This window comes from Rattus rattus, chromosome 10 (assembly GCF_011064425.1).
Source record: "Rattus rattus isolate New Zealand chromosome 10, Rrattus_CSIRO_v1, whole genome shotgun sequence".
NCBI classification, from domain to species: Eukaryota; Metazoa; Chordata; class Mammalia; order Rodentia; family Muridae; genus Rattus; species Rattus rattus.
The window spans coordinates 19,517,756-19,534,694 of NC_046163.1; the positions used below are offsets into that span (position 1 = coordinate 19,517,756).

A 16,939-nucleotide genomic window follows, 5' to 3' on the forward strand; every position below is an offset into this window, starting at 1 on the left:
TTTCAAACATTTCATATTTGGTTGTAGTTAAAATTGTTTCAAAAGGAAACAAATGGGTTCTGGATTACAAGTATGCCCTCTAGTGGAAGTTGTGTGCAACATTAGAAAGTAATTTGTAGCCAGACACTGAAGCATTAGCTGTCTGTCACTCAGTAATTGGGATTTAACCTAAATTAAACTTTGCAGAGACTTGGTATATTACAAAGCATAACAGAAAATGGTCATATTTGTGTAAATATATCATACATAATTTTTTTAAAAAATTGACATTTTAACATTAGAATTTACTCTTCAAATAACAAGTATAAAATCTCAAAACAAAGATGAAATGTACTCAGTTTTTCCATTTAGTAAATCTAGTTAATGAATATTGCCATTATAGACTTTATATACAAACATGGGAAAATATTTTCCCTCTGTTTTCTGTCCTTTATCTTTTTAAGTTTTTTTTTTTTTAATAGTAGCTTATTCCCATTATAAATTCAGGATCTTCAACTAGATTGCCACTTCTCAAAGGATCACTAATTTTTTTCTTCTTCACTGAGGTATTTAATGCTTAATCATATTGTTTTGTGATAACTAGTAATTTCTTACACTGAAAAGCTAGCTGTAAAACCGCTGGTCAAATTTGCATTTTCAAATGTTAAAGACCTAAAGGGTAGTGGGATTTAAGACACAGTTGGTGTCACCCAGCCCTTGAAAGCTGGCTTCCTAATACGGAGCTTGAAGCCATGTTTGATGCAGGTGCTCGTGCGAGTAAGTGTGCATCCTGTGAGTTAGTTCCCATGCTTTAGCCTCCTGGAGTATTACCAGGCCAGCTTCTCATAGTCTCTGAGCGACAGGGCAGAATGAACCCTAAAGCGCTCTGTTTCCGGATGAGTATTTTGCCAAACCAGGGGTCTTGTCAACTCCAACACTTGATGATTTTTTTAAGTTAATAAAAAGAAAGCTAGAAAAGATTAAGACTAAATTAAAATGAGCCTCTGTTAATGCACTGGTGGTGTGATTTGAACAGAGCGAATGTATCATCCAGGAGAGTCCCGTTTAACTATCAGAGTAAGCCACTTCCTGGCTTTCGAGGCCATGTGTCTCCTCGGAACCTCCAGTATTGTTAGTCCTGCCAGTTTAGCTTTGAAGATCACTTGCTTTTTTTTGAAGTTCTTAAGGGCCATGATTTACAAATACAGGAAGACTTCTATATTCATTCTCTGCCCATCAGCCTTGTCACTTAAGAGGAGGAAACAGAAATATCTGAGTCTTTACAGTATGGTGAACGCAGACGAGAATAGCAACTCTGTCCTATGGATGGTCTGTGAACACACACCTTTCCTAACCTAAGCCTGATGAGCTGTGAAATGATGGTGAGCGATGGCCTCTGTGGGCTATTCTGAGAACTAGAGTCTGTTACCCATTGCTTCCAAAGCTCGCTACACTCAGTTTCATATTAAGGTAATATTTTCCCATTTTATTTACAATAACTATACACACATGAGGAGGTCAGGTGGAGAGAGGGAGGTGGGGAGAGAGGAGGAAACAAGGGAGAGCTGGGAGGAGAGGGAGGGAGGGGGTACAGACAGAACGTCTACTCTGGAAACAGAATGCACTGTACACGTTGGTGGTGGGGCTCAGCTTCTGGGTGTTCTGCACCCTATTTTCTGGTTAATGTTCTTCATCTCACTTGTTTTGCTTTATTTTCTTTTTGTTTTATTCAATTGTGGTCATTTCTTTTGTCCTGTTTCAGAATGCAGTGTTCATTAAATCTGCTTATGAGGTCACTGGAACTATTTTTCATCTATTATATCATGATGTTTTGCTTTGTTTTCTATCAATTCCACTTGACTCTTTCTTAAAATTCCTATTTTTGCTATCATTCATTCCTCATGCATTGTTTATCTGTTCATTATTGTTTCATAATTCTTAATTGAATTCTGGACTTTATATAGAGAGTATTATATTTGCATCTGTAAATGAGTGTGCTTTTTCTTTTCTAATGGCATTATTACAAGAGGGTTTGTGTGTCTGGAATTGGATTTTATTATTGATAAACATATCAGTAGAATGCTATGATCTTGTGCTTTTGTAGAATACTTCTGGAGAAAGTTCTAGTTCTCTCAGTTTTCTTGATTCATCCTAAGTTTTCTGAAGTCCTTGTCTACATGAGCCACATGCAGCCAGGGCTGAACTTGGTCCAGGCCTTGTGGCTTTTCTGTGCTCTGGTATATCTTCAGTCTTAGGTAAGCCATGTCCCTTTACCTCCACAGCAGGCTTTAGGGCAGGTCAGAAGAGCGACCTGGGACTCGACTTTGAGTGTTGTTAACTGCTTTATGTTCTGGGAACAGAACGAGGCACCTATTCTAAATCACTGGGTCATCTCTCCAGCCTTTAAAAGTAAGGACACATTTTGATACTGTCCCATCTTCTCATGACTGGTGTCAGGCTTCCATAAGACCTTAGCTTTTTACTCAATGAAACAAGAATCATCAACTCAATTTATTCGATCTCACAAATCATCAGACTTGTTAGCCCTTCCAGTCCCCCTAAGTGCACCAGCAGGAGGCTGTTCAATCCTCAGGCTCGGTGCAGTCTCCTGCCTCACTGCGTCCTGCCTTCCTGCATTATCATCCCCGTCTCTAGTACAGCCCAGCTTTAAAGTCAGGTTGAGACTTCGCTCTGTAGGCAGCCTTTCTCTCGCAACCCCCAGGACACCCTGAGGAAGCAGGTGATAATAGAAAAGAGAGTGTCAGTGGGCTCTGCACACCTGGGACAGAGTCCCAGCTCTGTCCTTTCTGATTCTTACCCAAGTACCTGCTTGCTAACACTTGCCCTATCATACACACCTGGAAAGTGTTCAGCACAGTTTGTGGTGAGGTGAGCTCTTCAAGGAAACATCTAAAACAGAAGGAAACTGTCTGCAAGTCTTTACCTGCGCTTCAGTTACTACCACTAAACATTAAAAAAAAAGATATTTTAAAGTTCTTTTCAAATAACAAAACCACTGTGCATGTTCAAGGCACTGTTCTGTGATATTTCCATATTCCACAAATGGCTTTTATGCATAACACCGGTGTTTGCTGTAGACTTGGGCTCAGCGGAAGCCTTTCTGGATTTTGGTTGCCTCACTCCACACAGGTGATTTACATACATGCAGGCAGTAACACATACAAATCTTTAAAAAGAGATTAGGTTATGTTTTCTAAAACATAGTACACACACACACACACACACACACACACACACACACACACACACACACACACACCTGTAATCCCAGCCTTGTGCAGGACTGTGAAGCCAAGGCCAGTCTGAACTTCACAGAGTCTGTCTCAGAAATGTTACATACGTTATCAGAATCTCAATTCTGTGAAGGCCAAACAAGTTGTTTGCTGTTTCACCTGCTCATATCAATCCTATTCCTCCCACCCCGCCCCCAGCCCAATCCCCACCCTACCCTACCCTTGAGCTTAAGCTGCATTTTGCCTCGTTAGCATTGTTTGCCATCTAGTGATCAGAACGGTAAGTGCAAGCTTACCAGGCTCCTTGGCTTTGGCCATTGTACAGTCTGATATGCTTCCCAGAAGGCCTTGCAGGGAAGGGAGCATTTCTCTTGCTATTGCAACCAGACTGAATTTGCTTCTTGAGTTCTCCTCAAACATTGAGTTGTGGGGTCTTGTGACTTAGTCCTTCTCTGTGAGATCGTGTGTGTTTTCTTTCCTTTAAACAGTTCCTGTCTGCATCAGTCTTCTTTATTTCACTCAGTGTCTACACGGGGTCAGCTCCAGGAAGGGGAAGAAGCATCGTCAGCTTTCATTGCACACTGATAGACGTTCCTTTTCAATACTGTAACATTTCCCCACCGTCCTAGCAATAACCTTGTGAATTTCCACACACTAAATATGCACTCTGTATTTTCATGGAAGCAGACTTGTATTTTACAATTATACATGTTCAGAATTTAGATTGAGATTTGTGACATTCAGTTCTAAGTCTCATTTTTAATTTCTTGTTTCTAAGTGATAGAAGCTTTGCCTGCCTTATCTTTTTATTTTATTTTATTTTATTTTGATTTTTAACCATGTGTTTCTGTGCATCAGTTTGTGTGAGGGTTTGTAAACGTGACCAGAAGTCTCAGCAGCCTGCAGAATTACAGGCAGTTGTGAGACACCCAAGGGTACTGGGAAATGAATGCAAGTCCTGCAAAAACAATACATGCTCTTAGCCACGGAGCCATCCAGCCTCTGTTTTATATTCCCAGGTTGCTTCTTCCCTGCGTAATACCTGGATCCGAGAAGGCGTGGTAATCGCCCTCCTGTCTGTAACTCTAAGTGACTAATGTGTTGTGTTTATTTCCTGTTTGCAGTAGGTTTATTCCTCATGCAGAGGAGATAGTTATTATTATTGAATGTGTGCCATGGAAATGCATATAGCTGGTGCTTACGGCATGTTTGTGGAATGAAGAGGTGCTAAGAACTAAAAACAGATGCACCCTTAACGTGAAGATCCAACATTTAGTAAGATCCCAGGAGACAGTTGAGCCTGTGACCTTCTGTGCCCCTCATCATCTGGGAATCCAGCGTTGGTTCTTTCTGGCCACCTTTGCCAACATCCTCATCCCCCACATTCTCCGGCTAAATCTATGGTGACTCTCTGTGACACCGTGTCACATAGGTCCAGCTGTGTTTGTAATAAGTGTGTGCCACCTAGTGATCAAAAGAGTAACTGCGGGTTTTAGGGGCCTAGAAAGCGTGAGTTCCATGATAACAGACCAAGCCAGCATGAACTTCCCATGTTTCCCGATTGTCCCAGTGGAGGGACCTTGTAGTTATTTATCATCAGCTCCTTAGCACCTGTGACCTTTCAGAACCCAGGGAATGGAGTTCCTTTGGGCTCTCATTGTTAGGTCAGATTCTTCAGCAAATCCTACCGGTGTGCGCCACCACAACCGGCGTTAGGTCAGATTCTTACCAAGTGCTCTCACGGCAGAGATAGCTTAGTAGAAGCCAATTTGAGTCACACCTTTTGTGCTTGTTGGTGTGATGGTCAGAGTTTGTGTAGTTTTTATTCACTAGACTAACATGCATAAGGACACAGAGCCCTCTTCTTGCTGATTCTTGTGTCTCAGCATATAGCCTAATGCCTGGGCACAGAAAGGTGGCCCTTCAGTCTTCATTGAGGTAATAAATGGGCCTATGTCCCTCTGTGCCTCAGGAACACTGAAGTGGCTGATGTCAGCCAGATAAATGCTCAACAGAACTGTGCTGGATGGCTTTATGTCAGCTTGACACAAACTAAAGTCATCAGGGAAGAGGGAACCTAAAGTAAGAGAATGATAATCATAATCAGTGATTGATGGGGAGGGCCCAGCACATTGTGGGTGGGGCCCTCCATGGGCTGGTATTGAAACAGACAGAGCTTCCATGAGGAGCAGTAAGCAGCACCCCTCCTTGGCCTCTGCATCAGCTCCTGCCTCCAGCTTCCTGCCCTGTTTGAGTTCCTGTCCTGACTTCCTTCAGTGATGAACGGTAACATGAAGTGTAAGCCAAATAAACCCTCCCTCCCCACCTTGCTCTGACCGTGATCTTTCATCACAGCAAAAGTAACGCTAAGATAAGAACCTACCTGCTATATATGCAGATATCTGTTTGTTCAGGAAGCATCAGCTGCCTGCTTTGGAGAAAGGACAAGCCGATGTCAGTGGGAAAAATCACATACATATTCTGTTTAGCTTCTAACGTGTTCTGTTTTACTTTCAGTTGCTGTGATAAACCAAAAGCAACTCGAGGAGCAAAGTGTTTGTTTCCACTTACAAGTAACAGTCTATCCTAGCAAAAGGCAAGGCAAGAGCTTGAAGCAGAATCACGGAGGAATGCTGCTTCCTGACTGGTTCCCAGGCATGCATTCAGTTACCTTTCTTATGTTGCCCAAGTCCACCTGCCCGGGGTGGCACTGCCCACAATGGGCAGAGAACCTCCTGCATCAGTTAACAATTAAGAAACTGCCCCTTAGACATGCCAGCAGGGTGATGTGAAGAAGGCAGTTCTTCTGTTCTCTCTTCCCACGTGTGTCAAGTTGACAGTCAAGGTTAGCCATCACCCGGAGAAATGAAGGCACCAGTGAGACAAGACAGCAAACAGTGCAGGGGAAGACGCACAGGAGGCCCACAGTGCAGGCGCCAGCAGTGCAGGCGCCAGCAGTGGCTCCAGAGTCTTCACTGGATATAGGTTAACATCTACAAAAAGGGAAAGTGGTATTGGTTGGTTTTATGTGTTCCTAAAAATCTCACATGAATTTCTCTTGTAAAGTACACTGGTTTGTAGCATCTCCATGAAAATTGATAGAGGTGGGAAGTGTGAAATAACAGGTTTTCTGAGGAGGTTCTTTTCATGACTTAAGTAATATAGAGATTGTGCAGAGAGTGTTTTGGGTGAAATACTTGAGAGCTGTGGTCAGGCAGGCAGCTGTGGGGTTAAGGCACCTTGGGGCATCCAGGATCTGCAGCACAACAGGTAATGGTGCGTCCTCTGTTGCCGCTGTCCCTGTTCTCACGCTGTGTGTGACTTGGACTTGGGTTTATTGTGGAGTTCATTTAGGCTCTGAAATGGTAAATGGGAAGAACCTTACTGTGTGTGTATGTGAGGGGGCTTTGCAGAATACTTAGCAAAAATATTGTTATGTACTTCCTGCTTAGTATTCTCCTCTTCTTAAATAGTGTGACTTTAACAAGCGGCAACTGAGTTAGTCATTTTGTTTGACATTTCAGTTGTTTATTAGAACGTGGCAAATGGCAGCCATGCTCGCACAGGTGGAGTTCACTGCAATGACACTACAGCGTCACATCGTTTGTTCCTTGTTTTTGCTGTTTTGGGAAGCAGAGTAAGTTGGAGCTTCCCTCCCAGAACTAATGTTGTGGTATCAACACATAGGTGATGTTTCTAGATAGTTCTGAGAACTTTGTCCAACTGAAGAAGCTTTGGTTTATGTGGCAAACTGACATAGTCTTAGTACTTCGGCACTTTTTCTTTTCTTTTTCCTTCTCTTTTTTTGGAGTAAATGTTTTCATTGGATATTTTTTTATTTAGATTTCAAATGTTATTCCCTTTCCCGGTTTCCCGGACTTAAGTCCCCTATCCCATCCCTCTCCCCTTCTTCTACAAAATTGTTCCCCTCTCCAACCAGCCCCACCTCCTGCCCTCAGTACTTTCTAATCATTAGACTCATGGGGAACTTGTTACACATTTTAGTCACAGATCACAAGTGTGTGTGTGTGTGTGTGTGTGTGTGTGTGTGTGTGTGTGTGTGTCTGTGTGTCTGTGTCTGTGTGTCTGTGTGTGTGTGTGTCGATGTTTCTTCACCTTAGGAGCATTGGCCCCAAGGGGTGAGCAGGTGGAGCAGTTCTTGATGCCCAAAAGACTTATTCTGTAGTGCAACAAATGGAGACGTCTGTGGGCGGGGAGACAGGCAGTTCTTCCTGTAGGGGTTGTTGCTAGGGGCAAATTCAAGGTGAACGTTCCCCACCCAGAAGGACGGTTTTGAGCACCATGACACCAAGTTTTCATGTCTGAGTGCCATTATCCAAAGTTCTTTTCTGAGATCATGTCAGAGAAGACATGGGCCTGCTTCAACAGGTAAAGGGCAGATGATTTAAAAATATAAACCTTATGTTTGAAACATTGAAGCATGTGTAACAGTAAAGCGAACATTTTAGAAATCCTCAGGTCTTCTTTATGTAGCTTTAACTCTCAGTGGGGAGGTCAAGGCCAGTCCCCTGCGCCGGATTATTTTCAAGAGAAAACCTAACCGTGAATCCTTTAACCTGGGACTTTCCTAAGATGTGTGTCTTGAAGATAAACATCTTTTAAGTCAAAATTCAAAGACAGGATGTTTTGAATATTAATAATAACTGGTGGTTTGAAATGTACTAAGTATATACAAGCCATGACAATATTTAAAATAACCTCATATTGTCATCAGTTTAGAGATACTGGGACAGTGACTTACCCTTAGAAATAAAAGCTCATCAACAACTTCTACACTTTTTTGTCTATATTGTATTTTAATATAGTGCTAAATAATAAAGGTATTTTTATGAAATTCTAACAAGTATGAAAGGAATAATCATGCTAATGAAAAGTAGACCCACCAGTGGTTATGGCAGGTGAATGGAACCATCAAGGGAAAAATTGCGGTAAGTTGGAATGAGTGACAAGGCCAGCCGTGCCCACAGCATGTTACAAAACTGAGCATCACATGCCTACAGTGCACTGTAAAGATGCCCATCACCACATGGCTCACGCTGACCAGAAACAAACGTCAGTCACTGGAAATGGGATCTGCACCGCCACATAAACTGCCAGTTTTCAGGAAAAGAGGGTAGGACACGATGTTTCAGACATGTTTTACATGGCTGGCACAAAGGAAAGGGGAAAGTGACGGTGTCCAGGAGACTGTAGACATGGCAACCACAGGCAGCACCGACCTGTGTCATCTGACCCAAAGATGAAGTGTATGGAGATAGTCTATATGATATAAAATATTAAAGGTAATTGTTAATTTGTAGATGTCACAATTTTTAAATTGTGCTAAAGACATCTTGGAGCTAGAAAGATGGTTCAGCGCTAAAAACCCTTCATGGAGGACTCAGATCTCTGAAACTTCATGGAGGCTCACAACAGTCTGTAACTCAAGTTCCAGGAATCTGACACCCTGCTCTGGCCTCTGCAGGCACCAGGCATGCAGTGGTGCACATACATACATACATACATATATACATACATACATACATATGTACATACACACACAAGCATACATACATATATACACATACATACATACACACAAACATCCATACATACACATACATACATACATACATACATACATACATACATACATACACACACTCATACACATAAGATAAATCTTTTAAAACAAATATTTGTTAAAAATACATACCTAGGGCTGGCCAGACAGCCGAGCAGGTAAAGGTTATTACCAAGCCTGATGGCCTGAGTTCAATTCCAAGAACCTACAGAGTAGAAGGACAGAACCAACTCCCACAAGTTGTCGTCTGGTTTCCACATGTGTATTATGGAATGCATGTGCATACAAACAAATCAGTCAGTCAACATGAACATTTTACATTTTAGAACATCTAATGAATATATAATATAGTATTTTCAGGTAAAAATAATAAATCATTACTTTTAAAATCTTGGTTTTGAGAGTGGGTTCTTCAGATCCAACACTGAGATCATCTAAAAAATGTTACAAACGCAGCAATCGGGGCCCCAACGCTGCAGAACCTCTGGAGAACCAGAGCCTACGTTTTGCAGCTTTATAAACCACCTGGCATTATAGTCATTTATATTCTTAGAATTGAAAGCACTCTCTAAAACACTGAGACTTGAAGGAGATGTGATAGGGAAATAAAATGGGCAACCCTTGGTGCTTCTTTTAAGAATGTGATGGTTGCATGTGGATGCATGGCGTGACTGTCCACGTGTGTATTTCCTGTTGCTCTTGCAAAGCTAGGAAGAGCTGATTCTTTTTTAAATGCTGCTTTGTTCTTTTTCTCCTTGTTCTATCTAATTTGTCAGGTTAGTGGATGACGTTCAAAGCTTTGAAAACATATTTCTAAGTATTTCTTCTAAAAATCACATTGTTCCTTTAAAATTATTAAAGAGACATTTCAAATCAGTAACTCAGCTTATTGTCAATGTATCTTTCAGGCACACTTGAAAAGGCCCCATAAGAGCCTCGACGGCACCCTGTATGACGATGATGATGACATCGAAAGGGCAAGCAAGTGAGTCCAGCGTTGTGGCCTATCCAGCGGATGGTGTTAGACACCAGTAAAGTCCATGCTCTGCTCCCTCACAATGTCCATCAACAAACAGAAATGGCACCCCTTGCAACACTGTGAGGAGTGAGGCTTGGGACAGGGCAGGCACAATAGACTTGAAATGCCATGTTCTTGGGAAGCAGAGTTATCTACAGAGGTGTCTGAGGAGGGGAAAGGCGGCACAGATGAGGTCAGCTTCTCACCCCACACTGAAAGGAGTAGGTGACAGTCAGTCAGACTGAGCCAAGGCAGGCTTAAGGGGAGGATCCCGCCACAGCCATCCCAGGAAGGAGACTCAGAATGTTACTGGATACGAAGGATGGAAACTGTATAAACTTCACTTTGGTTAGCAATTTTAAGATGCATTCTAATAAAATGGACATTCTACATATGAAATAAATCTGTCTACATAGGAGAATATCAATTCTTCTCTAAAATAGAATAAGAAAAGGACAACCATATACTGGAGTATACTGGAATGTTGCAAACTTTCTAAGTGTTCAATCTAATGTTTCTAGGGAATCCCCAAATCCTATAGCATGAGATTGATGGAAGTCCGACTTCAGATTACCAAGCCATGACTTTGTGTTTATTTGTTCTTACCGTATGTGCTTCAGTTTTTCAGTATTTGAGATAGATGTTTGCATGACTGTGGAGACTTTGACCGTGTCCTCTGTCCCTGCCAGTCCTTCAAACCCCTCCTCTCCTCTCTCCTTCCTTTTCTCTCTGTCTCCTGTTTCCCTCTCCTTTCCTCCCCACCTTCCTTTCCTCCTCTTAACCCTTCCCCTCCCCTTCTCCTGTTTTCTTTCTGTAACCCAGACTAGCCTCACACTTGTAATCCTCCTGCCTCAGCCTCTAGACTGCTGGGATTAAAAGGGAGCATCACCCTCCCCTTCAGCTGTGATTTTGTTGTTTTGCTGACATAGCGAGTGAGTTGAGACTCAGCCTGTGCTGACTCCTCCACCTTCTGTCTCTCCTCAGGATATCTTCTGAAGACGGTGAAGAAACATCTGCCTATTTCTACGAGAGCGACGACTCTGTTGACGCACAGGTGAAGGCTCCTTACTCAGGTGAGATGGATTTACTGGGCGAGATCCTGGACACGCTGAGCACACACAGCTCTGACCAAGGAAAGCTGGCACCCGCCAAGAGCCTGGATTTCTTCAGATCCATGGACGACATTGACTACAAGCCCACGGTTAGTTGACTTTAACTTACAGAGGAATAGAAGCACTCTTGCCCTTGCCGAGGCCGCCCAATCAGATAAATAAACTTAGTTCACAGAAGCATTTTGCCTCTAGGTAGGTACAAAAACTTCAAAGTATGATAAAAAATGTAATTCATATAGATTATTCCTGCTACTAAAACTGCTGCAGGAGCCACTCCCTGGTGCTACCAGACAACGCCCTTTTCCATGTTGGTGTCTAATTTAATATTCATCATTGTGAAGAAATGTTTATGTGAAATAATTCCTAGTTTTATAAAAATTTCTGAGCTTTTAAGAAATACAGTAATTAATGTCTTAAAATCTTTTCTTCTAGTATCTTGTTTGAAAAGTGAGCAGTTCCAAATGAACTAAATTAAGTCTTTTTTAAAAACTTAAAGTAGAATTATGTGCAGGGGGACCCCATTCTGACTGAAAGTTCTATGTGAATTTGAATGTGAACCAGAGTTTGTGGAGACCCCACCCGACATCCCTTCATTCCACTTCATGGAGCAGGCAGGAACTGCCGGAATTCAGTCAATGCTCTCCTACCCCAGGGGCGAGGCTCAGGTCCCTGATGCAACAGGGGAACCTGGTTTTTGAAGTAGACACCGATTTACTAAAGTAATTTTATTGTAAGTATTCTGAAGCTGTTATTTCCCTTCCCAGAACAAGTCCAACGCTCCCAGTGAGAATAACCTGACCCTACTGTGTGCTTCTGGCGATCAGGGAGAGTGGAATCTCGGACAGGATGACAGCGCCCTCCATGGCAAGCACCTCCCTCCATCCCCCAGGAAAAGAGTTTCCTCCAGTGGGTTGACAGATTCCCTATTTATCTTGAAAGAGGAGAACACTGAGAAGCCCGTCAGTGCTGACAGTGCAAGTGTCCCTACTGTGGTGGAAAAGTCCGCTTCTACTTCAGATTCGGGTTTCCAGCCAGCCACCCCTGAAGCTTCCCAGACGCATACAGGAAAACCAGAAGTGAAGCAAACACTAAGTCAGGCTTCAGATGATCTGCTGGTACCCAGCCCTGGGAACCGCCAGTCTACTTTTGTTCCCTGGGAAAAAGCTGGGAAAGAGGAGACGAAGCCTTCAAAAGATGTTGGACTTCTCCAAGAAGTAGTGTCATTGTGTCACATGTCATGTGACTTCCAACAAGGTTTAAACATTTCAGAAGAAAGCAAAAGTGAAAACCAAACTTAAGGTACCAGTAGAGGGGTCAGTTGCTTGCCTCTTGGCTTCTCCAGAGACATGGAATTACTTCCCCATGATGGGAACAGTAAAGAGAATCACTGATAGGAATGATAACCTTACTGCTGTCTAGTTGGTTTCCCTGTCTGTTCATCTCATGGATCTATATTACCATTGGTTCCCCAGCGTAAAATGAATTCTACTGTGCTGTTAAATCAGGTACTAATTTGTACATAGGCTGAAAGTGTGTTTGGAACTTAAGCTTTCCCAGTATTTGGTGCTTAATGCTGTTCATTTTATTTAAAATAAGTGTGCATATATAACCCCTATATATAGCCAGTATGTACTGTACTAATCTGGCTGAGCATGAACTGATCAAGATGTCAAAACTGAACAAAAATAGCCTGACACTGATGAAACTGTTAACCCACTAATTGCCTTAATCCTCCAGTTCTATTAAGCATACAGATAACACGTGATGCTACATGCGAAGCTTGAAAGAGGAGTTGTCTTGTCCCGCAGAGCAATAATGCCTTTTTCTATCAGGAATTAAGCTCACCATTTCTTTCAAGTTCAAATGCACTCTAGTGGAAATTACTTGCTTTTTATAAAGACATGCAGCCATGTTTTCCAAACACCGTGAATGTGTGTATTCACCTTTCAGTGAACTATATTAAGTGCTGAATTACAATGTGAAGTGAAAAGCTTCTGCTTACAAAGAAGCCCCGCAGACAATGTTCGATCTCTGTGTACATGTTAACTACAGTCCACCTCCAGAAAGCCAAATGCCCTGCGGAGTCCAGATAGGCAGTTGTCCAGCTCTTCTCCTAACTGACTTGCTGTGAAGATGCTCATAGCCTTACCTTGTGTTTGCTTTTTAAATAATTAACTTTGTGTTTTAAATGTTGTAGATTTGTAGGAAAATGCAAAGATGGTACTGAGTTCCCATCGCCATGGATCCTGTGTCTGCTGTTGCTAGCATCCTGTGTAGTACGCTGCCATTGCCGTATTGTTCTTAGCATCCTGTGTAGTACGCTGCCATTGCCGTATTGTTGTTAGCATCCTGTGTAGTACGCTGCCATTGCCGTATTGTTGTTAGCATCCTGTGTAGTACGCTGCCATTGCCGTATTGCCATTGCCGTATTGTTGCTAGCATCCTGTGTAGTATGCTGCCATTGCTGTATTGTTGCTAGCATCCTGTGTAGTACGCTGCCATTGCCGTATTGTTGTTAGCATCCTGTGTAGTACGCTGCCATTGCCGTATTGTTGTTAGCATCATGTGTAGTACGCTGCCATTGCCGTATTGTTGTTAGCATCCTGTGTAGTATGCTGCCATTGCCGTATTGTTGTTAGCACCCTGTGTAGTACGCTGCCATTGCCGTATTGTTGTTAGCATCCTGTGTAGTATGCTGGCATTGCTGTATTGTTGTTAGCATCCTGTGTAGTATGCTGCCATTGCCGTATTGTTGTTAGCACCCTGTGTAGTACGCTGCCATTGCTGTATTGTTGTTAGCATCCTGTGTAGTACGCTGCCATTGCCGTATTGTTGTTAGCATCCTGTGTAGTACGCTGCCATTGCCGTATTGTTGCTAGCATCCTGTGTAGTACGCTGCCATTGCTGTATTGTTGACTCGCTGCACGGCATGGCATTCAGAGCTCTGGCTGTCCCCTTCTCCCCCTCAGAGTTCTCGAGTACCTCTGTGATCACGTCTGCTGAGGTGTCTCCTCACCCTGGCACTTCACTTTCTTAGTTTTGATGGCCTTGAAGTTTTCAGGAATATTGATCAGATGTCCAGCTCCTGTAAAGTATGTAGTATGTGTCTCATTATTGCATGAGATCATAGGTTTGAGGGAGAAGATTACAGAAGAGAAGTACCATTTTCACAGCGTCTGAGGGGTGTGCCATGCTGTGCTGACTTGGGACGCCTGTGGGGTTCTCCACTAGGAATGTGTCCCTCACCTGTTCTGTGGCAGTCGAGCAGGAGAGAGAGAAGAAAGGAAGGGCAGGCACAGAGAATTATTTAGGGCAGACAAGTATCAGAATACAGCCCTTGTAGTTCTTTATGGCACCTGCCTCCCTCACAGTTTACCTTTGGAGCACATCTGAAGCACATGCAGGTCCCTCATGCTAGATGTGCAGTTGGTTTATTTGAACCTGCCATGTTTCTGTTCTATACATCCTCAAACGTGATGACTGATTTTCAGAAATCTTTTAGTAAAAAAAAAAAAGTTTGCAAAGCCATTGAAGGCCATACTCTAAAGTGTTTACTTAAAGAATAGAATTTTAGCCAGAATTTTAGGAGATTTGTTTAACATAGCCCTTAAAATATTTACACAGGTCATTTTTTAAAACTGCATTCCAAAATATAAATAGGTAGTTGTGCTTGAGGTAACAATTCCCTCCTTTGTAGTGGACGGTGGAGCTTGTCGTTATGAGGATGGGCTCGTTATAGAAGGGCATATTTAATCCTCATTTTTGCACATTAATAGCAGTCAAGGCTGTGAGATTTTGCCTGCGTGTGCCCTTCATTACTCCCAGTTTACTGAATAACAGGAAAGCCACATATTGGAAGGGGATATGAGTGGGAGGAGGAAGGTTAGTGTGGCGGCTCCAGTGCTGGGCAAGCATTCTCACAGGGTGCTGGGCAAGCTTTCTCACAGGGTGCTGGGCAAGCATTCTCACAGGGCTCTGGACAGAGTGTAGAGCTTTCAATGTGATTTTTCAAGTGAGCTCTCTGTTTTCATGTCAGAATTCATTGTCTAAAAGTGAGACCATCCTGATTGCAGCTTAAAACACTGGCTTCCAGTCCTTGTCCTTGATAAACCCATGGCCACAGGTTCATGGTTCTCTGCTTTGAGTCAGCTTGTGAGATGCTCCACTGTCACACTAGGCTATCTGGAAACATTTTTCCACTCACAAATAATGTCTTAAGCCACTTAAGTGATCCGTGCCTTACTGTAACAAGCAAAAACAGCTACTTTATGTTAAAAAGAAAAAACAAAACTGTACACCTTATTCTTTTAAAAATGTCCAGAAAACTGGAAGCAAGTGGGTGCTTCACACCTTAAAACCTTGAGTATTTGAAGTTGGCTTTTAAATGAGACTTCGCAGTATTTTGATGGATACGGTAGAAAACAGTAAGAGACTATAAGATGAGTTCTGAAATTTAAAAAAACAGGGAATATCTTTTGCTTTGCCCAAACCAAACCAAATATAAGTTCCCTGCTATTGAAAATACATGTTTCTGCTTGCACTGTCTGTTAGAAACTGAGAACTCCCAAACTAAACATTTCAGAGAAGCCGCTTCTGCTCCTCTAGAGACTTGAGCGCTGGCTTCCGCATCTTGTGCTTCATGTGTTGCTAATCCAACCCCCGAGCTGTGCCTGGTCTTGAGTCTCTCTCAGGCTCTGCATCCACAGAGTCAGGGGCCTAAAGATAGGAGAACAGCTGTGGAGCCGCAGCTTTGTTAAAGTGAAGATGTTGCTGAGTGAAGTACAGTGGTGGTCACCTGATTTAGCCTCTCCCGTATCAGACTGTTGCATGGTTACTTTTCCAATTCAAAGTTAGTAACTCTCCTTCACTGAGAAAATATTTATTGATTTTTTGTACCAGTCAGGAGCAAGGTATAATAATTAAGGGTGTAAGGGTGTGGGAATAAACAGTTACCCAGCTCCAGGGAACCAATTAAAAGGGAAGGGAAGTGCAGGCGTTAAGATAATAATAATTAACAATAATAATAAAATGTAGAAAAGATGTATTTGCTTACACGGTACTTGCTCAAGAATCAACACCAAGAGATGCTTTTTAAGAACTGCTGCTGTGTTTAAAGTATGATCTAATGACAGAATCATTAACTCTTTCAGTAATTACGTGAGCCACTAGAATGCTGCTAAGATCCCACTTTAAAGGATAGATTTGGAGGCACTGCTAGGCTGAGTCCTTGCTTTGACCATACACACGACATGCAGTATCGATGGCCACGTCCCCAAGTTCAAGAGTAACTTAGGGTACAGAGAGGAAGAACCTAGCATGTTGATGGGAGTCCAGATTTTACATTTAAAAAAAAATCTTGGTAGCAACATTTTCTAGGTAGCCTTTTTCTTCTTAGCTAAAGGTGTGACTGTTACTAAGACCCTATGCTGATCTAATGCTAATGGTGTGACCCAGGAATGACCATGAAGTAGTTGTTGGTTAACAAAGGGAAAATTCCTGGTCAACAGCAAATGACTGTGGACATTCTCGCAATCAACCGCCATTCATACTCTGCTCAGACTTCCAGGAAAAGTTGATCCCTTTATGAGTAAATTGTCTCCTGAAAACCCCACTGCTTGATGTCAATGCGTCTTCAGTCTGAGAAGATATTTGAAAATCAGAATAAAAATTCAAAATGGAAAATGAACCCCTAAACGTAGGATCTCCCCAAGCATCTCTTAATGTAGGTAGTCATTTATTTATTTTTTTTTTTAGCAAGCCAATTCTCTGTGAGCATTTTCCCCATGTTGAGCCCAGAGTCCTGTTAGTGTTGGTTTTTTAAAACTTCAAGGACTAGAAAGGCTTTGTAACAGCCAGTTGATGATGTTATGATTTGTTTATAAAATAGGGAATTATGTATATTGAGACAGAAATATTTTATTTTAAAACATAGGATTTTGTGCAATATTTTTCTTGCGTCGTTTAGTTTATATAAATATGCACATCTGCTTTT

At 42.3% G+C, this 16,939-nt stretch overlaps 1 protein-coding gene across 2 annotated transcripts in view; it reads left to right on the top strand.

Moving 5' to 3' along the window:
• The window catches only part of Dennd1b (DENN domain containing 1B), a 212,740-nt gene extending 199,501 nt beyond the window's left edge, over positions 1–13,239 (top strand). For both annotated transcript variants that reach the window (XM_032915408.1, XM_032915409.1), the window contains 3 exons: positions 9,726–9,802; positions 10,820–11,036; positions 11,712–13,239. In XM_032915408.1, coding sequence (XP_032771299.1) covers positions 9,726–9,802; positions 10,820–11,036; positions 11,712–12,245 — 828 coding nt within the window. In that variant the 3' untranslated portion in view covers positions 12,246–13,239. The remainder of the gene's footprint in view (positions 1–9,725; positions 9,803–10,819; positions 11,037–11,711) is intronic.
• The last annotated feature ends 3,700 nt before the right edge of the window (positions 13,240–16,939 follow it).